The 26,711-nt window shown below is 45.1% G+C and overlaps 1 protein-coding gene across 2 annotated transcripts in view; it reads right to left on the bottom strand.

The window, feature by feature from the left end:
- LOC124794782 (M-phase inducer phosphatase-like) overlaps window positions 1–26,409 on the bottom strand; it is a 355,296-nt gene extending 328,887 nt beyond the window's left edge. The window contains exons 1-2 of one of the 2 annotated variants that reach the window (XM_047258418.1): window positions 26,110–26,409; window positions 23,949–24,214 (exon numbers count right to left, since the gene is read on the bottom strand). In XM_047258418.1, the coding sequence (XP_047114374.1) occupies window positions 23,949–24,165 (217 nt within the window). In that variant the 5' untranslated portion in view covers window positions 24,166–24,214; window positions 26,110–26,409. Of the gene's footprint in view, window positions 1–23,948; window positions 24,215–26,109 lie in introns of those variants that run through there. The other variant, XM_047258420.1, reaches the window with a different exon arrangement.
- Window positions 26,410–26,711: the final 302 nt, after the last annotated feature.

The raw sequence follows: 26,711 nt of genomic DNA, 5'->3' as shown, positions 1-26,711 counted from the left end.
AATAAAACCAAGAGACAGGAGAAAGTAGATGTGAGAAAGATGTGAGGGTGAAGGTGAGTGAGTTGCTCTGGCCAGAAAGCAGTTGGAGGATTTCTAGACATGTTGTGTGAGGGGGACACACCTCTGCATCTGGTTGGTGTTCCCTCACCCTCCATTACCACAGGGGAAACTGGTAATGTGAAAAAGCTGATAAAATCTCAGAAAAAAAGTATGACAAGACAGTAAACCAAGAAGAGATCAAAAGGATAAGAAGAATTAAAAGGTGAGAAAGGCAGGAGCCAGGCTGGACCACAGAACAAGGGCAGCCATGAGCCCCTTGGGTCGCAGCACCCCTCCAATCCCTCAAGCAGCTAAAAAGGCTAATGTGTCCTACCTTAAGTTTACGGTTTCACTGTAAGGTGGCCACGTTGCGGCAGTCCAATAGGACATAGGTCACCACCAGATAGAAACTACACTAACACTGGGATACATGCTCAAGTCACAGGATAAGGTCCTGAGCCTGCCAAATGTGGCCAATGCCAAGCCGAAAGAACAGTAGATTTTCTGCAAGACAAACATAGCAAACTGTCACATGGTTGTTGTCCCCTTTATTGTTCACAGTTTCTTTGGGGACAATCCATGTTCTAAATATCCAACAATTGATGGCACACAGTCTACCCAATGCCCGATTCCAGTATCCTCATCTGAAAAATCAGCATCGTGGTAGCCAACTTGCCCAAACTATCAGCATGTTTGTTCTCTGGTATCCCAATAAAGACCTGCCATCCAGACAGAGACGACCAACCATCCAGCTTGATGAAGATCAGAAAGGAGAGCCTGGATAGTCACAACCAGTGGGTGTTGAGGATAGTATTGATTTGGTTGGTTGGTTTGGAGTTATAAAGGAACCAAACTACAGGGTCATCAGACCCTTTTTCCTGACACAAGCAAGGCTCGAGGTACAAATACACTCAACACCACACCAAAAAATAAAACGAATAGAAAGAACAAAAAATGAGGAAAACATACACCACAAGAAAAAGTAGAAGAGGGGTATTAAAACATAGAGCATATGGTCTGGGCTGGCTGATCACAATAATAAAAGAGGATGAGCCAGTCACTCTGCAACACATTAAAATGTCCAGACCAAAAAGACAAGGCGAGATGAGCACATGTAGGCAAAAGACAACCAAGACAGACAAATGCAAAGAAAGTGTGACAGAGTTAAAATGGAGGGAGGGTGGCGACCTCGGAAAGAAGGCTAAATGCCCACCCTTAGATGGTACGATAAACCCCCCTCTCACGAATAAAACAAAAAACTAAATCTGCTGTTGAGGCATTGTCACCCAACACCAAAGGTAGGGTGCTGGGAAGGTTAAAAGTCTACCGCAGAGTGGTTCAACGTGGACAGTCCAGCAATATGCGGACGACAGTCATATGTGAGCCACAGTGACACTGAGGTGGGTCCTCATGTGTTAGCCAAAATGACCGATGCGGAGCCAGCAGAGAACCACAGAGTGCCTGCGAGAGGCGCGCGGAGGTCTTCCACACATTCGTAGTTTCCTTAATGGCACGCAGCTTGTTGAGCATACTGAGGTTATGCCATTCTGTCTCCCAAAGCTGAAAAACCTTGTGGCATAATAATGACTGCAGGTCAGTTATAGGGATGCCGATCTCCAGAAGAGGTTTCCGTGTAGCCTGTTTGGTCAGCCTGTTGGCAAGTTCATTTCCTGGGATTCCGACATGGTCTGGGGTACACACAAATACCACGGAACGACTCGACCACTCCATGGCATAGACAGACTCCTGGATGATCGCTACCAGAGGATGGCAGGGGTAACACTGGTCGATAGCTTGTAGGCTGCTCAAGGAGTCGGTACAGAGGGGAAACTGACTTGCCAGGGCATGAGCAGATGCGCTCAAGAGCACGAGAAATGGCTGCCAGCTCTGCAGTGAAAACACTGCAGCCATCTAGCACGGAGTGCTGTTCAATATGTCGTCCATGAACATACATGAAGCCAATGTGAGCATCAGCCATCGAGCCGTCGGTGCAAATCACTTCATGGTACCTGTACATGTCCAGAATCGAGAGGAAGTGACAGCGGAGAGTTGCAGGGTTAACTGACTCCTTAGGACCATGTGAAAGGTCCAGGCGAAGCTTCAGCCTAGATGTACACCATGGAGGTGTACATGAATGGACCTCGAGTATAGGTGGTAAGGTCAAGGACTCCACTTCAGACAGAAGAGATCAGATGCGAACTGCAATCTTAAGCCCTGGCCGGGGTCTCCGATGTGGGAGATGAAGTGCCTTGGATGGGAAAAGGAGATGATAATTCAGATGCTCAGGAGTACTGGTGAGCAGTTGTGCAAGCCTAACCTTCAATGGAAGGAATGACACAGGACTTCGCGGCTGAAAACTGGAAAACTGGAAGCCGTGGGCTAGAGCCCATGACTGTGCCTTGTGGATGGCTGCCTGGAGGCACCGCTCGGCAACACCAGTACAGGAGGAGCAGTACGAAATGCAGAAGTCATCTGCATACAGAGAAGGTAGGACCGATGGCCCAACAGCTGCTGCTAGATCGTTCATGGCCACTAAAAATAGAGACACACACAATACAGAGCTCTGTGGGACCCCATTGTCCTGGATATGGGGGGAATTATGGGAGGCATCAACTTGGACACGGAAAGTACGGAGCGATAAGAAATTTTGGATAAAAGTCAGGAGCGGGGCCCAGTGACCCTACTCATATAAGGTGGCAAGGATATGATGTCGGCAGGTTGTGTCTTAACTTTTCGTAAATCAAAAAAGACGGCAACCAGGTGTTGGTGTCTGGAAAAGGCTGTTTGGGTGGCAGACTTGAGGGAAACTAGGTTATCAATGGCAGAGCGACCCTGGCGGAAACCGCCCTGGCATGGAGCCAGTAGGCCAGGCGACTCCAGGACCCAACACAACTGCTGACTTACCATACATTCTAACAGCTTACAAAGAACATTGGTGAGGCTGAAGGGCTGATAGCTATCCACATCATCAGGTTTTTAATGGGTTTGAGCACTGGAATGATGGTGCTCGTTTGCCATTTCAATGGGAAGATGCCATCACACCAGATCTGGTTGAAGATGACGAGAAGTTGTTGCCTGTAGTCGGACAAGACATGTTTGATCATCTGGCTGTGGAGCAGATCTGGCACAGGAGCTGTGTAGGAGCAATGTGTAAGGATGCCGAGGAGCTTCCACTCTGTAAATGAAGCATTATAGGGTTCACTGTGACGTTCAGTCATCGAGAGAGCTTCCCTTTCCATTCACTGTTTGAGGATGTGAAAGGCTGGGGTATAATTCTGACGTGGAGGCTCGAGCACAGCACTCAGCAAAGTGCTCGGCAATTGTGTTTGGATCAGTGGATAACACACTATTGATGTTCATGTCATTAACACCTGTCAGGATCTGGTACCCACAAACACGTCTTATCTTCATCCAGAGTTGGGAAGGTGACATATGGCAACCAATGGACGAGACGTACCTCTCCCAACACTCCTGTTTCCTTCTTTTTGTAAGCTGGTGAACATCGGCGCCAAGCCATTTAAAAGCTCTTGGGAAGGATGCCGCTCATGTCGCTGTAGAGCTCGCCGATGCTCTTTAATGTCCTCAGCGATTTCTGGCGACCACCAAGGCACTGACTTTCACTGGGGGCACCTTATAGAACAAGGGATCTTGTTTTCCGCCTCAGAAATGATCATTCTAGTGACCTGCTAAACTACCACATCAATAGTACCATGTGGGGGAGATTCAATAGTGACAGCAGAGGTGAAAGTGTCCCAGTCTGTCTTGTTTAAAGCCCGTCTTAGTAGACGTTCAGATGAATAGCACTGGGGGAGTGACAGGAAGATGGGAGAAGTCCTGGGCTGCTGAGTGATAAATCAATGGCCAAGTAAATGCCATGAGCCACATTGAAATTTGTGGGGGAGGCTAATATTTAAGAGGCAGTGGTCGAGTTGCGACAGTAAATTTTCGACCTCCCTACCTTGGCCAGTAAGCATGGCGCCACCCCACAAGGGGTTATGCACGTTAAAACCTCCCAAAAGTAGGAAAGGTTTAGGAATTTGATGAAGCAGTGCAGCCAATACGTACAGGGATACTGCAACATCAGGACGAAGATATACACTGCAGACAGTTATTTCCTGCATCATCCTTAACCTGACAGCCACAGCGTCAAGAGGGGTTAGAAGGGGCACAGGTTCCTTGCATACTGAGTTCAGGACATAGACACAAACTCCACTTGACACACTATTATAGTCGCTATGGTTCTTGTAGTATAACCTATAGCCGTGAAAGCCAGGGGTCCTCATTGCTGGGAACCAGATTTTCTGGAGGGCAATGCAGAAGGCAGGTGTAAAGCTTACGAGTTGCCGTAGCTCAGCCATGTGGTGGAAAAAACCGCAGCAATTCCATTGGAAGATGACGTTATCATGAAGCTGGGAAGGCATGAAGCCTGCAAGGAGGCAGGTTACACCTCAGGGTCACCTGCTGCCACCGACTGAGTATTTGTATCCATTCCTATTGTGGATGAGGCATCAGTGAGGTCCAGGTCCTCAGGGGATGTGAGACCTCCACCTCACCTGCATGTGCAGAATTGGTAGGGAGTAGTGGTGTTGGGGCCGCTGGAGGGTCCTTTTTCTTAGTAGACTTCTTTGTTTGCTTGCCCTGTCACTTCTCTTTAGGGGCTTGCTGGGAGGACTTATCCAAAGTAGTGGGAGACCATGAAGCTCTTCATCCAGCAGCTTTTGGCTCCTTTAGCCACTGGCGAGGGTCTGCTGTGGCATTAGTGGAAACCTTGGGAGAAAGGGTCCCAAAGGACCCCTTCCGCACAAGAGGAGCCGGAGGAGGCTGTTGCTTCTCTGACTGGGGGGAGGGGACTGATGTCCCCTGCATTTGGGGGGGGGGGCCTTACTCCCGAAATAGGTACTTTGGGAGCAACAGAAGGAGATTTCCCCCTACCACCAAGGGGGCAGATGTATTCTGGAGGCCCAGAGGGCCCAGTGTTCGTGGCACAGAGAGTGGTATGACTGGTACTTGTGATGGCGATGGTAATGTAGCTGCAGCGTATGTGGACATTAACCGAACGGGGTGTAATCGTTCAAATTTACATTTAGCCCCTGGTCCAGGGTCCCAAGGTTTCCACTAATGCCACAGCAAACACTCGCCAGTGGCTAAAGGAGCCAAAAGCTGCTGGATGAAGAGCTTCACGGTCTTCCACTACTTCAGATAAGTCCTCCCAGCAATCCCCTGGTCCAGGGTATTTTACTCCATGATTTTCTGCCCCTTTTGGAATACTGGGCAGTCTGGCAAGAAGGGGGAGTGGTGCTGTCTGCAGCTGATGCAAGTGGGAGAAGGTGCACATGGAGTGTCTGGGTGCAGTGGATGTTCACAGTCTCGACATGTGGCACTGGAAATGCAGTGGGAAGACATGTGCCCGAATTTCCAGCATTTAAAGCACGCATAGGGAGAGGAACGTATGGTTTAACATCACAGCGGTAAACCATCACCTTTACCTTTACGGGCAATGAATGACCCTCAAAGGCCAAGATGAAGGCACTGGTAGCAACCCTGTTGTCTTTGGGTCCCCTGTAAAGGCGCCAGATGAAATGAACACCCCACTGTTCTAGATTGGTGCGGAGCTCATCATCTGACTGCAAGATGAGGTCCCAGCAGAAAATAATCCCCTGGACCATGTTGAGTTTTTTATGGGGAGTGACGGAAACAGGAGTATCACCCAGCCAATCACATGTGAGTAACACCTGAGATAGGGCTGGGGATGCTTTCGCAATAAAGACTGCACTGCTTATCTTGGGCAGCGCTGTCACTTCCCCAAACTTATCCCCAAGACGTTGAACAAAAAACTGAGGCTTCATAGGTAGAATGGAGTCCCCGTCCATTCTGCTACAGACTAAATACTGAGGCGAATATGGCGGTCGTCTTTCAGTAGCCCTACATTCCTCCCATGGTGTAGCGAAGGAGGGAAACAATTTAGGATCATCTCTGTTAGCATTGTACTCAATCTTGGCCTCCTTAGAGACATAAGGTCACCAGCATGAGTGACTTAGTTCACTTCATTGCAGGTAATACGCCCTGATGCCACCCACTCCAATCAGGGGCTCTCCCCACAGGCACCACCCAGACACAGCAAATGCCACTTGGCATGATGGCCGTTGCAAGGTGTCTTGATGCCCCAGGAAGACAGACATCTACTCCTTGGCATACATGAGGAGTTTACAGCTCAGGCATAAGCAGTGTGATCCCTGTGTTGTCATGGGGCTACCACCAAATGGGTACATGATGGCCCCACACAACAGACTGGTTAGCATGCTGTACATTGGGTGCTGAGAAATCCAATAGCCATGGGGGCGAAAGAGGACAGGAGACAACGGAAGAAGATAACATACCCCAGAAAGTGTCCTCACCCAAATAGTTGAATTGCAGGTGGAGATGCGAAGCCATGACAAGATGTTCAGGAGATTGAACCTATGGGCATTATGGATAACTCATGCACCACGTAAGGCGTCCTTCCCCATATGGCCCGCACTTCGGTAGAATTTTAAAATTGGCAGCTCAAGCCATGGAATGGGACATGAACTCATAGGGCCGAAAAGTATGAGACTCCTTTTAGTTGCCTCTCATGACAGACAGGGATATCTTGGGCCTATTCTAACCCCCAGACCCGCAGGGGGGTATAGTATTGGTCAATAGTCTGAACACTACTCCGGGAATCACTGACGTGTATGGCCATGTAGTTGGTGGAAGATGGAACACGGCTGAGTGCTCAAAAAATGGCCACCAAATTCTGCAGTGAATACACGGCATGCATTTGGCAGGGAGCACAGTTCATTCCACCTTGCATGTGTGTTGGCAAAACTGGTTTGTACACCAACTGTAGTGCTGTTTGTCTATATTTCCACATCCAGAAATGCATCATGGTGGACCAGGAACATGAAGCGAAGAACTACAGGGGCAACAGAGTCTTACAGTCCAAATGAGACAGGTCCGAGGACAAAGCAGACACCATGAGGCATACACGACTGCTCCCAACAAGTGGAGACTATGAGGAAGTTAAGAGTTCAGAGCAGAGACACTGTATGCAAACTGCGATCATGACTCCAGTCCTGGTCCACTTGTGTGTGAGGTTGAGCTCCTACTGTGAAGGAGAACACAGTAGTTCGAATATGTTTCGCATAGCTGACAGCAGCAGTTGGTGCCTGATCTGCTGTGGAGGGACTCTAGCCTCTGCGAGGAAGCTGTTCGCAGGGCTGGTCCAAAGGGCACCTGTTCCAAGTCGGACCCCACGATGGTGTATCGGTGCAGCATCTGCAATGCTGAAGGTTATGCCAAGCCATTTACCAAACTCCTCAAATCAAGACGGACAGGATCATAGCTTTGTATAGCTGAAAAAGTGTACAGTGGTCTGCACCCCAGCTGGTGTTACTGAGACAGGGAAGAGTATTAAGGTGTGATGAGTGCGTTCACTTAAGTTGACATAGATGGGGAAGCTATATCAACCAGGCATTGAAGACAAGTTCTAGCTTGCAATAAGACCCCACATTGTCATAGAGTTCTGGCTGTGGATGGACAGCACGATGGTGGCAGAAGTGCATGATCCATGTCTTCACAACTGGAAACCATGAGCGAGAGCTCCAGACTACACCTCTCACATGGTACCCTGCAGTCTGTTAAGCAGTGCCCACTGTGTACGAGCAACAACAAATGCAAAAATTGTCAGCTTATAGGGAGGGTGACAACTTAGACGTCAAAGCTGGAGGTAGACCACTGATAACCACTATAAACTGGGGAACGTTCAATAAAAAGTCCTGCAGGACACTATTTTCTTGCATATGGGGGGGGGGGGGGGGTACAGTGGGAAGCATCAACTTGAACCTGGAAAGTACATGTGGCAAGAAGTTCCCAACAAAAATCAGAACCTTGCCACGGATGCCCCACTCATCGAGGTTAACGAGGATGTGATGACGTTGTGGTGTCATAAGCCTTGAAGCTGCCCAGATAGACACCAGAGATTAAATTGTCAGCAGTAGAACGGCCTTGGCAAAAACTTCCCCTGGATGTAGCCAAACGACATGGAGAGCCAAGATATCAGCACAGCTGCCGGGTCACCATACATTGGAGTGACTTGCAGAGAACATTAGCGAGACTGGATGATAGCTGTCCATCACGAGAGTGTGTGTACCTGGTTTCAGTCCCAAGAAAACCATGCTTTCTTTCCCCTCAGATGGGAACTCACTCATTTCAGATAAGATTGAAAATGGCAAGGACATAACATTGGCAGTCCACCGGTAAGTGTTCAAGCATTTGGCTGCGGATACGGTTTGGCCCTGAAGCCATGTGAGGGCCAAGAGCTAAGGCACAGAGGGATTCCCACTGGCTGAATGGAATATTACATGGATACTAGTTGAATTCAATTCTTGTTACTAATCATTTTTAATTCTATTACTATTGTTGTTGTTGTCTTCAGTCCAAAGACTAGTTTGATACAGCTCTCCACACCATTCTATTTCATGCAACAGTCTTTATCTCAAAGTAACTATTGGAACCTACATCCACCACTTGAACCTGCTTACTGCATTCATCCTTCCATCTCCCTCTACAATGTTTACTACCCACATACCCCTCCAACGTCAAACTGATGAACCCTTGATGTCCCAGGATTGAGTGCTATCAATCGATACTTTTAATGAAGTTGTGCCGTAACTTTTTGTTTTCCACAGTACAATTCAGTACTATCATTAGTTATTGGTTACACCCACATAACCTTCAGCAATTTTTCAATAGCTATTCTCTCTTTGTTTGAACTGTTTACCATCCATGTTTCACTTCCTTAGAAGGCCTACAATCCAGAAAAATACCTTCTGAAAACACTTCCTTAACAAACAGTGACGTAAGATGTTAAATTCCAGTTTTTCCAAAATGCTTTTCGTGCTACTCCGAGTATACATTTTATAATCTCTCTACTTCAATCATCAGTTATTTTGCTGTACCAATGGCAAAACCCATCTCCTTGTTTTGGTGTCTTTTTCTAACCTAACTCCTTTAGCATCCCATCCCCAGATTCAGTTCGATTACATTCAGTTACCCCCATTTTAATTTCGTTTAAGTTCATCCTATAACCTCTTGCAAGATACAATCCATTCTATTCAACCGCTCTTCCAGTCCTTTGCTGGTCCTGACCGAATTACAATGCTACTGGTAAACATAGAAGTTTTTGTTTCTTCTCTCTGAACTTTAACAATTTCTTCTGAAATTTTCTTCTTGTGTTTCCTTTAAAGCTTCCTCAATGTACAGACTGAATGATGTCAGTGACAGGCTACAACCCTGTCTCACTATCTTCTCATCTGCTGTTTGCCTTTGAAGTCCTTTGAAGTTCGGCTTCTGCGCAATATGTAAATACCTTTTCGGTCCCTCTATTTTATTCCTGCTGCCTTCAAAATCTCGAAGAATGTACTCCTGTCAACAATGTCAAAAGCTTTCTATAAATCTACAAATGCCATAAATGTAGGTTTGCATTCCTTTAACATATTTTGTATGTTAAGTCAGAGTCCACACTACCTCACGTTCCTACATTTCTCTGGAACTCTAACTGATCTTCCCTGAAGTTGGCTTCTACCAATTTTCCCATTCTTCTGTAAATAATGTGTCAGTATTTTGTAAATGTGAATTATTGAACATAGTTCAGTAACTTCAGATCTGTAAGCACCTGTTGCCTTAATAATAGAATTATTATATTCTTCTTGAAGTCAAAGGGTACTTTGTCCCTCATGTATCTTGCATACCAGAGTACTTTCCTCTTGACTGGCTCTCTCAGGAATTTCAATAATTCTGAGGGAATGTTGTCTACTCCATGGGCCTTGTTTCCACTTTGGTATCTCAGTGCTCTGTCAAATTCTTCTCGCTGTATCATATCTCCCAGCACATCTGTACGTACTAACCCCCCCCCCCCCCTCCCCCCTGTACTGGCTTGTTATTTGAGCTCTTGGCTTTCATAAACCCAGGTCTCTAATTTTCATATAGGTGGCACCTATCTTTCCACCAGTTATGCAGGCTTCTGCGTCCTCGCATTTCGTGCCTTGGCAGTCCAGCTTTGCTATTTTTACTTCCTGTCGATCTCATTCTACTACTGTCACTTTAGTACTAGGATTCACATTAAAACTATTTTTTAACTAAACACTCTGTATAAAAGGACAGAAGATTAGGGTTAATGTCCTGTCAACATTGATGTCATTAGAGACAGAGCGCAAGCTCGGGTTGTGTCAAGAATGGAGAAGGAAATCGGCCGTGCCCTTTCACAGGAACCACCCAGGAATTTACCTGGAGCAATTTAGGGAATCATAGAAAACCTAAATCTGGATGCCCAGACACAGATTTGAACCACTGTCATCCTGAATGCAAGTCCAGTATACTAACCACTGCACCACCTCACTCGCTAAAATGCTGTGCAAAGTGTTGGATGTGTAAAACCCTGATCCTATGGTGCAGGAGGGGGGTGGGGGGGGGGGGGGGGGCAGAAGGTTCTAATCTGATCCGGTTGTATACATAAAAAGTGATCATGACCATATAAATTAACCAGTCAACATGTACCAGTTTAAATGGTTGCTGAAGCAGGGCACATGCCACACTCCTGTTGTATTTGAGGCTTTGTTCTGCAAAAGCTGGTTTTCATTTCCTAGTTTTTTCACCACACAATAACTTCTCACAAATTTATGAAGCTGCTATGCCTTCAGATGGGCTGTGCCAAACTGCAGTCCATGATAACCTGGAATGCTAGCCCTCTCAATCAAAAAGCTAAGCTACATACTGTAACAATGTTTGTTCAATGCGCTAAAAAAGACATTTGTAACCATTAAGAGTACACACTTCATCTGAAACAGTTCTATCCTTTGAACTTAAAACGTTGTTCTGATGGAGTTATTTGACAAATAGTTTATAATGTACAGTAACAACTATACATTGTAATATACACTCCTTCAAGAACACTTTGAATACGGAAGAACAAACATTGCCGATGTGCAGTTTAACTTGATCAAGTGAATTAGCACCCCTCACTATCTTAGGTGATTGCACATTAGTACTAAACAGTTGTCCACTTTAACTGCTCGCAGTCGAGCAGCCGACCCGAGCGGAACGCTGCTCTCTGCACCTGGCGTAGCTGCCCGCTGATAGCTCCTCGGAGTGGTCTCTAATAAGCTGCAACTGGCGTAGCTGCCAGTGACGCTCTACTGAGCGGCACGAAGCCGCGCAAGCCGCTTAACGCTTTCGGGCGCTAAGTGGCAAGAGCTTCGGCTCAACTTCCTGCAACTTCGGTTGCAAATCTCCCCAGCGGGACTCTCCCGTTCTTTGGTAGGGTAATCTCAGTGTCAGGGGCCCGTTCACGTCTGATAACCCCACGCACTGTAGGCCGCTCCCTTCAACCCGCACTCTCTTGCGCCGCGCACTGCACTCCGCGCAGATAGGTCGTAGGGACACCCCTCTTCTGTAGGAACACTATACACAGCGCTTTCGCTAAAAAGCAAATATTGTCGCTTCGTGAAAAGAGCAAAATTGTCGTGCATCCATCCTTCCCTATCCAAATAAATACTCCCGAAACAGCAAAGATGTCCGATCTTTCCTGTGCTTCCCCACACTCACCCGCAGCAAAGCTGCAGCACAAGAGGCGGCAATGCCGGCTACTCCCGCCATCATTTCCATCCCACTGTCCACCTTCCAAGAGCAGGTTGCCTTGAGCTGATCGCAGAGATGATGGGCAGTGAAAACACACAGACAGAAACACCCACACCACACACACACAGGCACCTGCCGAACAACAGAAGGACATGCCCCGTTTCACCTCTGGCGGCCCAGGCACCGACGGAACCGGATCCAGAGCCGACAGAGGACACAACAAACACAGATGAAGACGGGCCGTGGCAGCAGGTCGGCCCAAGGCGCAAACAGCAGCCAAATACGCAAACAAGTGAGCCCACAAACTCACGAGACAACGGCCGAGCGCTGCTGCCAACACCATCTACATCGCGAACAAACAATAACAACACAGGGACCAACACAAACAACCCAGCGACTGCAGCAACCACAAATATACAAGCAGCTACGCAGAACACGAACAACACCGCGACTGGCTTCCCACCGGTCATCATTCACAACTACGGAGACCTAAGTCTCCTAAACAAGGAATTTAACAATCAGCACAGCCCCACAACATACTACTCTAAGCTCACCAGGGAACACGCCGCACTGTATGTGGCGAACAAGGCAGACTACACAAATCTACTGGACTTTCTCAAAGAAAGGAAGGTAGAACACTTCACGTACAGGACAGTCCTGGAAAAAACACAGCTGTACGTGATAAAGGGGATAGACTCACGAACCCCGACAGACACAGTACACAATGAACTCTCTGCTCTCGGGTGGGAGTGCATTCGGGTAAACCGAATGTCACAGTTCGGCACAGCAAGACCGTCTCATAACTACATGGCGGAATTGGCCGACACGGCCAAGTCCTGCGACCTGCTGAAGTTAAAGCTATTTCTTCACATGGTCGTCAATGTAGAGGTTTACAACATGCCGCGCACCCCCCAACAATGCCACAACTGCCAGCGCTTTGCGCACGCGGGTATCAGATGCGGTCTCGCACCCCGCTGCCGCATTTGCGCTGGCGGTCACACGACCCAACGCTGCAAACTCCCCCATACAGCACCTCACAAGTGTGCCAACTGTGGTGCTGCCCATCCGGCAAACTACAGAGGGTGCATTGCTTACAAAGCAGCTCTGAAGTGCAAAATCGCGAAACATGCGAAACCTACCACCATCACAGTTCCAAAACCGCCCCCGCGCCCGGTAAGAAGTGGAATATCCTTCGCTGGAGTGGTCGCTGGCAGCCCCAGCAGTGCGGGACGGTCAGAGGAGCCCCAGAGCTCAGAACACGATCGGCAAACACCCCCAGCAACAGACACACAACAGACAGACACAACACCTGACACCAAAACCGCATCGGGCACACAACACGAAACCAGCAGCAACACCACCCTACCCCTGAGATCGCGAACTGCAGCCCACCACAGGCTACAGAAAACGCACCTACACAGGGACAACCACAGCGCCAGAGGAGGAGAAGGAGAAACAGCCGCAGCACGAGGAACACAACCACACCACAACAAGTACACAGACAACAGGACACCAACACTCACGAATACAACCCGGACACCAACTCAACAACCCACAGAACACACCCACTCACCACAGAGAATACACAGGCGCCCACAACTGCCACACGAACAGCCGACTCTCAGGCCAGCCCTCACCAAACGCCAACACTGGAACAAGCGGCCGCTAACATGACCAATAACTCGCAGGCCGACATGACCAACATTACGACAACATTCCAGAGAATAATGGAAACATTATTCCCTGGACGCACGACCACCGAAAGTCACGAAGATTATGGGGTGTGTCTCACAACTCTTCTTGCAGTTCATGTCGGGTACGCTCAACTGGACTAGCTTCCAAGCCACTATCACACCGCTTTTTACACTACCACATGGATAATACACCACACCAGCCCTGCAACGCAGACTTAAACACAATCTCACAGATCCTGTTTTGGAATGCCAACGGGATCGCAAGCAAAGAAGCCGAGGTGGCCGCGTTCATGGAGCGAAAGGGTATCCGAATCGCTCTTGTGAACGAAACACTGTTTACGCCTCGCAAACAACTAAACTTCCCAGAGTATTGCGTCTATCGTACCGACCGAGCAGATGGCAGGAGGGGGGGGGGGGGGGCGGCACGGCAATCATCATACACAGAACACACAAACATCGAGCTCCCAGCACTTGAAAGACTAGAGGCTACGACCGTCAGGGTCAAGTTCAACGGGGCCAACACCACACTGGTATCACTATACAACCCTCCTAAAAACATAGTAACACGTGATATCAGCACAGTACTCAACATAGCACCGCGGGTAATAGCCGCTGGAGACCTCAACGCGAAACACCCTAATTGGAACTCACGAATACGAACCTCCAACGGCAAGAAACTGTACGAACACGCACTAGGCCGAAACTACATTATACTTGGGCCGGACGTTCCCACGTTTGTGCCTACACAGGCTCGACATAGGCCAGACATGTTAGACATAGCCTTCATAAAGGGCATTACATGCACACTCAACCTAACAGTTGAAAACGATCTGGACGCGGACCACATGCCTTTAATACTGCACATGGAAGAGACACTGCAGGACATCGAACCACGCAGGATGCTTAACTACAAGCGTGCGAATTGGACACTGTTCAAGGAAACGCTTGATAGTCGCATTCCTGACACCCACGAAATTAACAACACACAACAAATCGATGAGGCTGTGGAGGCTCTCACAACTGCCGTCCAAGACGCAATGACTGACGCCATTCCATTTACAACACCAAGACAACACTCGACGGCCCTGCCCCAGGAAATCCTGGGCCTTATCTCAATGACGAACCGCCTCAGGAGATACTGGCAGCGTACCAGGCGCCCGTTCTATAAACTGCACGTCAGCAGACTCCAGGGCATAATACGGAATAAAATACAAACATTCAGAAACGAGCAATGGGGACAGAAACTCGCTGGGCTGGATACCACACGTCCTGGCGTGTGGCAGCTGGCCAGACACTTCACCAGGGAGAGACATTACATTCCCACGTTACAAGGACCAGACGGCCCGGCCTGCTCCGCGACGGAAAAGGCAGAGCTTATGGCCACAACACTTGCAGCGTCCTTCATGCCAAATCTGGTTCCTTCAGACCCAGCATTCACACTTGAAACGGACCAGGAGGTTACACGACTTGTAGCCCAGCCCTCGCGCAACGAAATAAGACGTACTAGCACAAATGAAATCACATGGGCTATCAAGCACACCAACGCTAGAAAAGCCCCTGGGCTTGATGGCATTCAAAACCGTGTCCTCCAGGAGTTCACGGATAAAGCCGTAGAATACCTCACACATTTAACGAATTCCATCCTGACACACCAACACTTCCCTGACTTTTGGAAGACGGCCAAGGTCCTGATTTTCAGGAAGCCAGGGAAAGACCACTCCCTCCCACAAAATTATCGACCCATCAGTCTGCTGTGTTCGCTCAGCAAGATTGTTGAGAAGGTAATACTGAAACGTATCACTAGGCATTGCATCACCAACGACACCCTAAGACCGGAGCAATTCGGCTTTAGGAATCACCACTCGACAACACAACAACTCTTCCACGTAGTCGAACATATAACACATGGCTACAACACGAACAAAGCCACAGGGGCTGTGTTCCTAGACATCGAAAAGGCTTTCGATCGTCTCTGGCACAACGGACTCATACACAAACTAAGCGAAGCTGGTTTCCCAGATGGACTCGTACATCTCATACACTCATAGCTCACGAACAGATGTTTCAACACTAACGTGCAGGATAAACAATCAACACAACACGGTATCCAAGCTGGAGTACCCCAAGGGAGCATCCTAGGGCCCATCTTGTTTAACCTGTACATTAATGACTTCCCAGCGACACAAAACACGACGTTAGCCGTCTACGCGGATGACACAGCCATCCTCGCGCAAGACTGGAAACCGTCGAACATTAATTCACGAACACAGACAGCACTTAGAACAGCTGAGCCTTGGTTGGAGCGATAGCGTATTGAAGTAAACGTCAACAAGTGCGAAGCAGTTCTGTTCACACGCAGACCGAAACTACTGCGCAAACACCAACACTGTAGACCAATAACACTACATACACGCCCAATACGTTTCCGAGAGAAAGTCAGGTACCTTGGTGTCTGGCTGGACCGGAAACTTACATGGGGGGACCACATCGAATACGTTGCCAACCGAGCGCACGTGAGGCTCAAACAGCTCTACCCAATGCTCAACAGGGAAAGCACACTGAAAAGGAGGGTGTCGAGGTCCTTATACATGACACTGATTAGACCTCTGATGACGTACGCAGCTCCCGTCTGGGGATATGCAGCTCCCACACGACTGCGCCGCCTGCAGATCATACAGAACAAGGTGCTACGAATCATCAGCAATGCTCCATGCTACACACGCACCGTGGATCTTCACCATGAATACCGCCTTGATACCCTCAAGGCAGTATTCAAGAAACACGCCACACGACTATACAGGAACTCGAGACACTCGAACAATCCTTTCATCCTCACTCTGGGAAACTACCATCACAACCACAGGTGGAAACACAAGCGGCCAAAGACACTGCTAGCTAGGGCATAGCCACCTATGGTTAACTAACATACGCAAACAGCGACAAACGTCGGCAAGCCCCTGCATATCAGCAACACTGACTGGCAACTACCAGCTGCTATTAGTGCCGACCAACAGGCCACAGCAGGGACACCGACGAGCTCGCCCACAGACGCACAAACAATCTGCCAACATTCCCTCACACTGTGCCTCTAGTATATGACCTATCGGAAACAAGATCGATAACAAACCTAACTGTTGCAGGTTGCTGACGCTGAACGAGGACTCTGTACCAGCACCCAGCGCCAGCCGCCGAGCAGCACAAATGCACAATGTCAAGGTATCGACATGCATGATATCCACTACTAACAAAGCCTATCCTTACACAACCTATCGCAGGCAGCAAGACAACCGCAACTGCTCTTGCTGCCCGACCTAACTTTCGCAGAGGTTTTTTTTCCCTTGGCCCTTGCCTTGGCACTTTTTTTCCTCTGCCCTTCAAACCGCTACCCTTCGTCAGATTTCGACCAATCTATCTCCAGATGAGCGCGTATTAATGGTTAATCCTAACCAGACGTACGCAAACATCGCAGTACCCACATCCTGCGACACCTCACTTTAGTGAATACTAACCCTTATGCAGAGATGGCAGTAGACCTTTTGTGTTGGCCATCATGCCGGTGTGGGCGTGGAGGGGCTCCACCTCTATTTTTAAAATCCACTTGAACTAGTAAGAATTAACTACATTTGTGAATAAAGTTTCCACCTTGCAAGCTAGGAAATTAAAGCCAGCCTATGCAGAGCCAAGATACCCGAGTAAGCCTAGGTGTCTATGTTTAGGGCTGTTACACAGCACAGATTTAATAAATTATTTTTATAGTGGCTTCTACCATCATCATAATTCAGAAAGTGGAGCTGAGGTACCTGCTCTCTGTAATTCATCACCTTCAACCACAACGCCTAAAAGTGATCAATGAAACAAAGTACCATTATCACAATCATGGAGGACTGATTGAGCTGAATGGTACTCATGTTCATGCAGGACTGGAGTTAGTGCTCCAACGATGCACATTCAGTGTGCGTTTCTCAGAGTAAACCAGTAGTTGCTACAAATCTGACAACCATTCTGACTAACTTACAAATTTGATATTTGGCTGTAAAATGGCTAATTCCATATCACTGAGATTTATCACGCAAGTTATTCACGGAGCACGAAACTAAATACCTACCTGATGACTTACAACACTCTCTTGACCCATATATTATACAATGAGAATCTAACTAAAAGCTGTGGTGGCCTCAGCATCAACTATCAGGTAGTTCTGCAAACAAAATTCTTTGTTTCCACCATGATGCTGTCAGCCATTTTTTTAACTACACATAAGGATTACGCAACAAACATCAAATTGAAACAAAGTTTACTACACTCTTTGATATGCAAATGATTAGCATTTCAGTAGCCACATAGTGGGGAGGGGAAATGTCACCTATATTCAAAAAGAGCATTTAAACATTTATTTTATGAAATGATATCTTCTTGTAGTTCTTATAACAAGAATAAACATCTACCAGCACAAGTCCGGACAAATCACAAGGATTGTGGTGCACCGAGTCTGCAGTTTATTATTAAATGATAGTGTTGCTCACGTTGTTCAGGATTGCAAGACTTATGCATATACATAATGGTGGGTTCAGGAGAGCCATGCCATGCAAGATCTCAATGGCCCAATGCAAACAGTAACCCACACTGCTTAGACGTGGAGGATCATACAGCCATGCAACTCACCTTGGGTCATGACGTGGGGTTGGTTTAACCACACTGACAGTGCAACTATGTATGCAACACCACAAACCGTCAGCTAAATGACCACTGTTCTGGCTTCCCTTGAGACAGTAGCAGAGATAAATACACCAAAAGTAATGTGCCTATAGACAACATTGGACACTGTGAAACTGCACCCATCACATGGCGAGACAAAATGGGGTGCCACTGGTGTTTCTGGTTTGCACAGCCAATAATTCGAACAGCAGGCATCACATTTCTGACACCTTATGGTCGACGACTGCATCCACTGTGTAACATTACCTTTTAACAAAATAATGTAAGAGAGAATGAATAAATGATTGTCATCCTAGCTAGCATATCCTACATCTCCTCACCTATTTGACACACCTGATCAGAGTGCATTCAGAGACTAACACACCACCACTTGCTAGCCGCAGATTGATGGGCTCTGGCATAAGAATTGAAACAGCTCGGACTGATGTACCTAGATCAGTCATCCAAGCTCTATTCAACTATGCCCAGCTGGATTAGAACACTGTTCCTAGAGATTGTAGCTGTGTGTACTTAAGTTCACACCCTGTATAAGCATATATTCTTCCTAGTAAACTGTCCAACAATAAATAGTCATTAGCTATCCTTCTTGGTGCTACAATTTTAATGGGCTGTAATACATGTAAGGTTCAAATTCATTGAGGCTTTCATGGCCACTTGTTGACATACTGCATGTTGGCTTCTGTCTCTGGTTCTTCGGGTAACATTTGACATTTTTTTTTCTGATGTTTCACTAGCATGAACGGCATTGTCAAAACGTGACCCACCACTGTTTCTGGGGTATTCTTACCTACCACCTACATACAATGTTTCGTAAAATATCTTTGTTACCTGAATCTGGTTTCCTTAGAGTTGGATGTAATTATGAGGAACAAATATTAAACAGCAGAAAAATCATTTTTCACAAACATGCTATCCTTTATTTATGTATTTATTGTTTTATAGATATTTGCAAACTTGGCTCAATCTTGAACTGACATATCTGTAAATGATATTACAGCCCAAGTAATTTAAGCGAATGACTTGGCGAAATTTATAAATCAAAATTTCTTGGGAATCTTAAGTATCTTCCACATAAATCTTTATGAATGATTACAACTTAAAAATCTGAAACAATCCATTTAATTAGAGATTAAAATGAAGTTAAACTCTATTAGGAAAAATGATAGCAATCAAATGAGACACATGGAATAGTCATTACTTACCTTCAGCAATGAGAAATCCTTTGTTCAACCACTTGGAAGAAACAGACTGATTGGGGTGGGGGCAGAAAGTCACACAGAATTCCAATTATGAAGGGCATATTTTACACGAAGAAGTAGTGGATTTCTGTCTAGTGTAATGGGAGTTTTACTTGCTGAAGAAAGCTACTGATAATCACTGATGTTAAAATGTTTGCATTGCGAAACACACAATTCTGTATTTTGTCACTGTCGGCACCAACAAGACTGAATACAGCAGTAATGTCAATAGAAAAAATGAACACAGAGCAGAGTACAGAACTGAGTCCCAACCACATATTATGAAAAGTTTAATGCTCTGGACTAAGTCTAAACAAACACTGTAACCACTGTCTTCAGCCAAAAGAAGCCTACAAACATTCACACTGCTCAGTGGGAAGGCTTACAGACAGGTTGGCTGGTTTGGAGAGAAAGGGATCAAATTGCAGGGTCATCAGTTGCTACTACAGACAGGATTTCTTTCATTATTAAAAGCAATTTTGTCAGGAGCTGTTCATGACAGTATAGACTTTCTTCAGATGACGAAATGCAACCTTTTTATTATTTTCGATTACTATCAAGTTACAAGCCTTTTCAAAATCAGCATCTTGTTTTATCTTTAACACAAACAAACAAAATTGACTAAAGTTTACAATGGGCCGCCCACGTGCAGATATTGGCCACACCTAGGCATGTATGATTAATGAGCGAATGTGTTATTACTTTCGACAGTAAAAACTGATCACTTATCTTCACTCACCCACCTCCCTGGCCCCATGATTTAATTACAAAAACACAAATCATATAAAACATTGATTCACAGTTCAGTTGTTCTGCCATCTTAGCTTTCCTTGATGGTCCTTTGTGCAGATTTACCAAAAAACTGCCACACTAGACAGTGATTTTAAAACTTTTCACGCTCCAAAAATTTCAACATTCAATTCCTATTCTGAAATGGTCATCTGCAAGGTATTCTGGAAACTATGCCTTTTACCACTAATGACAGATTACTTATTTCCATCATATTTATAACTGTAACATTAAGAATAGCTGTGTCTGAGACGACATTTGTCTTAGATAATAATTCGAATAACAAGTGAGTATACCTATTATGATCCACTTGTCCATGTATGTTTGCTTACCCTCATTACATGCACTTAGCTTCATCCCAATGCTGGTATCTATACTACAATTTCAATTGCTAACAACTCTCAATTGAGATGAGCAATTTAGGAATGTAAACAAACACATCAAAAACAGTTTTGTGTCACCCCAGTTCCCAGAACTCGGGAAGATAGACATTTACTGTGGATATTGTATCACAGACACAATCCCTTTGACTGTTCAAAGCGGTCACTAAACCCACCCAAAGATGTAAACAACCATGCATGAGCAGTGCCTATTAGATGGAGGGGGTCCAACAGCCAATCAGTTCCAGTCATTCCACCAGGAAGGAGGTACATGGCTAGTGTTGTCTGTAGTTCAACCATGTCTAGATGGTCAATACCACGGTTCAATTGTGTTCGCTATTGTTACTTTGTGCCAGGAAGGGCTCTCAACAAGGGAAGTGTCCAGGTGCCTTGGAGTAAACCAAAGCGATGTTATTCGGACATGAAGGAGATACGGAGAGACAGGAACTGTTGATGACCTGCCTTGCTCAGGCCACCTAAGGGCTACAACTGCAGTGGATGACCACTACCTATGGATTATGGCTTTGAGGAACTCTGACAGCAATGCCACCATGTTGAATAATGCTTTTCGTGCAGCCACAGGACGTCGTGTTAGACTCAAACTGTGTACAATAGGCTGCGTGATGTGCAACTTCACTCCTGACATCCATGGCGAGGTCCATCTTTGCAACAACGACAGTATGCAGCATTTTACAGATGGGCCCAACAACATGCCAACTGGACCGATCAGGATTGGCATCATGTTCTCTTCAGCAATAAGTGTCACATACGCCTTCAACCAGACAATCGTCAGAGACATGTTTGGAGGCAACCCTGTCAAGTTGAACACCTTAGACACACTGTCCAGCGAGTGCAGCATGGTGGAGGTTCTCTGATGTTTTGGGGTGGCATTATGTGGGGCCAACATACATCGCAGGTGGTAACAGAAGGTGACATAACAGCTGTATGATATGTGAATGCTGTCCTCTGACCAATAGCGCAACCATATCGGCAGCATATTGGTGGAGCATTCGTATTCCTGGACGACAATTCACGGCCCCATCGTGCACATTTGGGAATGACTTCCTCCAGGTTAATGACATCGCTCGGCTAGAGTTGCGAGCATGTTCTCCAGACATGAGCCCTATTGACCATGCCTGGGATGGACTGGAAAGGGCTGTTTATGGACAACATGACCTACCAACCACTCTGAGGGATCTACGCTGAATCGCCATTGAGGAATGGGACACTGTGGACCAACAGTGCCTTGATGAACTTGTGGGTAGTACGCCACGAAAAATACAGGCATGCATCAATGCAAGAGGACGTGCTACTGAGTATTAAGAATACCGGTGTGTACAGCAATCTGAGCCACTACCTCTGAAGGTCTCGCTGTATGGTGGTAGAACATGCAATGTGTGGTTTTCATGAGCAATAAAACAGGTGGAAATGATGTTTATGTTGATCTCTCTTCCAATTTTCTGTATAGGCTCCTGAACTCTGGGAACCGAGGTGACGCGAAACTTTTTTTGATGTGTGCACACTGTTAGGTCAACTGTAATCACCAATCAGTTTATTGCATCACTGCAGTTCCAAATTCCCATATCTTGCTTAATTTCTTTAACAGTTTGAATGTTTATACGAGAACACTTCTTGTTGAGGGTATTCTTCCAATCATTTCTTCTATGTATTATATCAGAAAATTAAAACACGATGAATGGTTGAAAGCTAGAGATGGCTACAGCCTTTTGCCACTATTACGAGGAACAGTGCAGCTATGAACAAGCATATTAAATAAACAAATATTATGGAAAATCACTAATTTTACAACATACACCTAATCTGTACAAGGAAGTCAATAGTTTAATCATGAACTCAAATGACAATGATAATTCAGAGTGCTGTCGAGCACTAAGAACATACTGAAGCAAGAGTAATCCCTTGAGATTTTGATAAGGAATTGCAGACCGTTCTTTTTTGAGAGCCACTTCACCTGCTCAGTGCATCATATTCCAATGGTGGCAACTCTTGTCAGATTGGGTGAACTGTCACTGATGTCCAACCATGATGCAACAGAACAAACTTTTTTATATTATTTCTTTTGGAATGGTGCGGTGTTTTTAATTGTGTCCACGCCTTAAACCCCCAATTTTCTGCTGTTGTCTCGTTAGTTTCAATTTATTTTTGGGGTTATACGTTATTTTGTCATTTTTATATTTGTTCGCACATGTTGGCATATGTATGTAGTGACTCAATACAGTCATTTTGTATATGCTGGAAGTGGCCGGTTTTTGCCATATTGATGACCTCATGGGTCAAAGAAGATGGGCAGAATCTGAAACTTCTGTAATGCCTGACATCCAATAGTACAAATGTGTCTCCATAAAAAACCAATGAATTTTATTAATTTACTGGTCTAAAAGTCATAAAAGCCATTCAAGTGACTAACAATATGATGTCTATTGCTCTTCACAAGAGTATAAATGATTCGCATCCCAGGCCCTCCATGGAGATATTTGTACTGTAGGATTCCAGGAAATGATGACATTGATATCTTTTCTATGCAACAATGTTATTTTCCAACCAACTGCCAAAAACTCGCAGCAAATGTGTATAAAATAAAACTGCAGCATTGTTAAAAGGGCAAATGTGCCTTACAGTAGGCAGCCCAAACAATGCCTGAGAGGGGTGAGACAAGCAACGGGGAAGCAGTCCTTTCATTTTTATTTCCAGCTCTAATGCTGAAGGGGAAAATTCTAGCGAAACATTAATGCAAACATCGCCTCCAAATTAAAAGCAAAAAATGGAAAAGAAAATCCTATCAGTGTCGGTGTCTTTTTAGCCAGTAGTTGCATGCACAGTACCAGTAATAATATACTAATGATACAGCTGTTACTGATGCCGTGTACACAAACAAAAGGACAACTTGACAGAATTTGAAAGTATCAGAGCACTGAAGACTTGAGACAATTTAATATATTTACATCATTCAGATCGCTTCGAGTCAGAGTTAGGATTCTCAGGTAGTTGCAGCAAGCAAATACTTTTAGAATGGCAGGAACGAGCTTGTCCTTTTATGAAAGCACGTACCATTGCGTCTAGAACAATCAGTGTTCAATAGAAAGTTCATTCATATTACACTTGGTGGAAGTCTAATTAACATCACACTAGCATTTATTCAGAAAATAATGAAAGAAAACTTGAACAAGCTTTTTGCCAGGCAAATAAGAGCCTTCAGCCCATACTACCTGGTAAGTCTTAGAAAACAGACTTAAATAGATCCCATTATTCACCCGGGCAAGTGAGCGCATGGTCTACTTCCAAACATTTTCCTCTTGCTCAGAATGTTAGGACGTAAGAAAGCTTACAAGTCACTCTCATTGCTCTGTAGCGCACACAGGTGCAGAATCTGAGGCATCACACAAATCTTCTAAAACATAGATAAATCAGTTACTCACATTTACAGGTAGTTTCATCAGCAGGTGTATTCTCGATATTGTGTATAGCAGATAATTTTCGACGTGGTGTTGAGCCAAGAGAGGCGCCACTCATATTAGCTGTCAGTCCTGCAACGGGTGACATCTCACACTCGTCAACTTCCATTTGCAGCTTCACTAGAGCAGGGGACTGTAGCTCTGAATTGTTACCCCAAGTATCAGATTTTGGCTGAGACATTTTTCAGTGGATAAAATCAGAGTTTCTGAAATGTGTTTCCACAGGTTCCCTAAAAATCAGAAAAAAATCTCTTACAATCTACTTCAGCCCATCACTAGCAACTCAAAGCATTCTACAGATGCAGCATTAGGAAATACGGAAGCGGCCGATCCCGCCCGTCTGCTTTGACCCATGACGTCACAAATATGGCGGAAACAAAAAAACACACACACACACACACACACACACACACACACACACACACACACACACTCTTTCCACAAGAAGCCTAATGACACTAACGGGACAAGTGCGGGAAATGGGGTGTTTTGGGTGGGGGGCAAACTAAATATAAACAAATTTAGACGCCTTGCATAGCTACAACGTGTAAGTGAAGACAGCCATGCATGAATACCCACCCACCTCCCCAGGGGTCGTAACACCTGCAACCCATATAAGATAAAGATGCTTCAGTGGCTGATTAGTGTTTTTCGTCTTTAAAAAAAAAAAAAATCTCACGGGATAGAACGAACAGATCAGAAAGATAAATATAATAAACTAAAACAGAAATTGGAGGAAACAGATAATTAACATAAGTAATAAGTGTTTTTAAATTTTAAAAAAATCTCACGAGATAGAACGAACAGATCAGAAAAGTAAATAAAATACGATAGAACAGAACTGGAGACAGCCACACTCAAACCAAACTCCGCGCCGTCATGGCGACAACACCCTTACGTCACGGGTCAAAGCCGACGCGTGGGATCGGACGCTTCTGTCGACCCCAGCATTAAAATAATATAAACATTATTACATTGTACAGGACAAAACACTGTGAGACAGACCTACAGTATTTTCTCTCACTGCAGTAATTTTGATTCTGAGTCAAAATTTGACCTATGAGACAAATTCCCTGATAACGTAACTGTTCAAACTCTTAACTGTCCGACTGGAACCACACTCAACCTTCCAGTGCACTTTCACTTCAGCTAGTTATGCCTCACAGACTAGAAAGTTGGACCTGTCGTTATGCCCTAAAATCTAACAAGATCGATCACATCTTTTTGAACTGAAACTTTTAAAAATAAAATTTGGAGGAAACAAGTTACAACATTCAGACATGAGAAAAGAGTAGCCATAACCTATCATGTACTCAAGGACTGAAAATAAGAAAAAAGTTTAATATTGGTCACAAGTGGAATACTTCACTTTGAAACAGAAATCAATTTAAAGTAATCAAAATTATAGCCACTATTAATTACCTGATTTGCAATAAATCAATTAACTGATTTGGAATTAATCATGAGAGTAACATTTCTGTCAATTTTTCTATATCAATGAAGTAGTAGGCCATAATGAGATCTGTGCAACTGACAATCTACAAGTGTCAGCTTAGCTGTCAAAATACGGTAGTATCCACTGTGTAACCGAACTTTACTGGCAGACATACAACAATGTGTCAGTATCTATTACATGTTAATTCTTAAGAGAAGAAGCTTACAAACGCACTTCACTACAAGAGAGCCAAAAGTCTAAACATAACTACATTCTCTTATATGCAAAGACAGCAAGCAATAACATTTGTCCTCAAAGAATCTAGTTAAAATTTAATCTAAAATTATGTTAGTTTTCTGTGACTCTAGGAATTCACGTAGAACACTTCTACACAAACTGAAAATTTATGGGCTTTTCGTACACTCTAGTGTATGTCACTTACAACCTAATCTACAAACAATGGGCCAGATCTCTACAGACAGCCCATTCTAGACATTACTAGTCATCACTTTAAAATAATCGAATTACGTGAACTTACTGATTGCTAGCAATTGTACGCACAACTGTAATCTTCACACAAACGCACTTTGATCAATTGACGTACGAACATCAAGAGGCTGGTTTGAACTTTAGATATATGTCTAGATTATCTGAGTAAACACCACATAATTTTATTGAAATTCGTCTTACCGGCTAGTTATTTGCCCCAGTTGAAGAAAAGGAATTGTCCACAACATCCAATACTGTCTTCAGAGCTAATGTTCCTCCTTTCTACGATCATTCACAGCAAAGGAATCCAATAATCGAAAGTGCCTTTGTTTTATGTTACAGAACATTCATGTTTCTTGTCTTTTATGGCGTTTCTTCAGCCATTGAATGCTTATTTCCCACCCATGTTCACGGTTTTACCAAGAAACCGCAATGTTGTTGATGATGTATACATCGGCACACTTGAATTGCGATTCAAATATCGCACCAAAGACTTTCGAACAAACAAGAAGATGTCACGAATAGCTATAAATGTCACTCCTACACATGCTAACAGGTGCGAGAAATTTATATTTTCAGATTCTGTCCAATGGTGTTGCATGAGAGATAATTGTATAGGATTATTCCACTCAGTTTGTCATTTTTCCCTCTGACGAAAGAGCATGTAATAAGGAACGAATAAAAATTATAGTCGTAGAAGCAAGGTATGAGAATAGCGGTCGACTATCTTCCAAGAACTGCATGTGCCCCATTCAAGAAAGATAATTGTAAGGTGTTCTGTAACCAACATTTCGCTATCAAGT

This window comes from Schistocerca piceifrons, chromosome 4 (assembly GCF_021461385.2).
Source record: "Schistocerca piceifrons isolate TAMUIC-IGC-003096 chromosome 4, iqSchPice1.1, whole genome shotgun sequence".
NCBI lineage: Eukaryota > Metazoa > Arthropoda > Insecta > Orthoptera > Acrididae > Schistocerca > Schistocerca piceifrons.
Note: the sequence above shows the minus strand (reverse complement) of the source record. Positions and strands in the feature narration are given on the sequence as shown.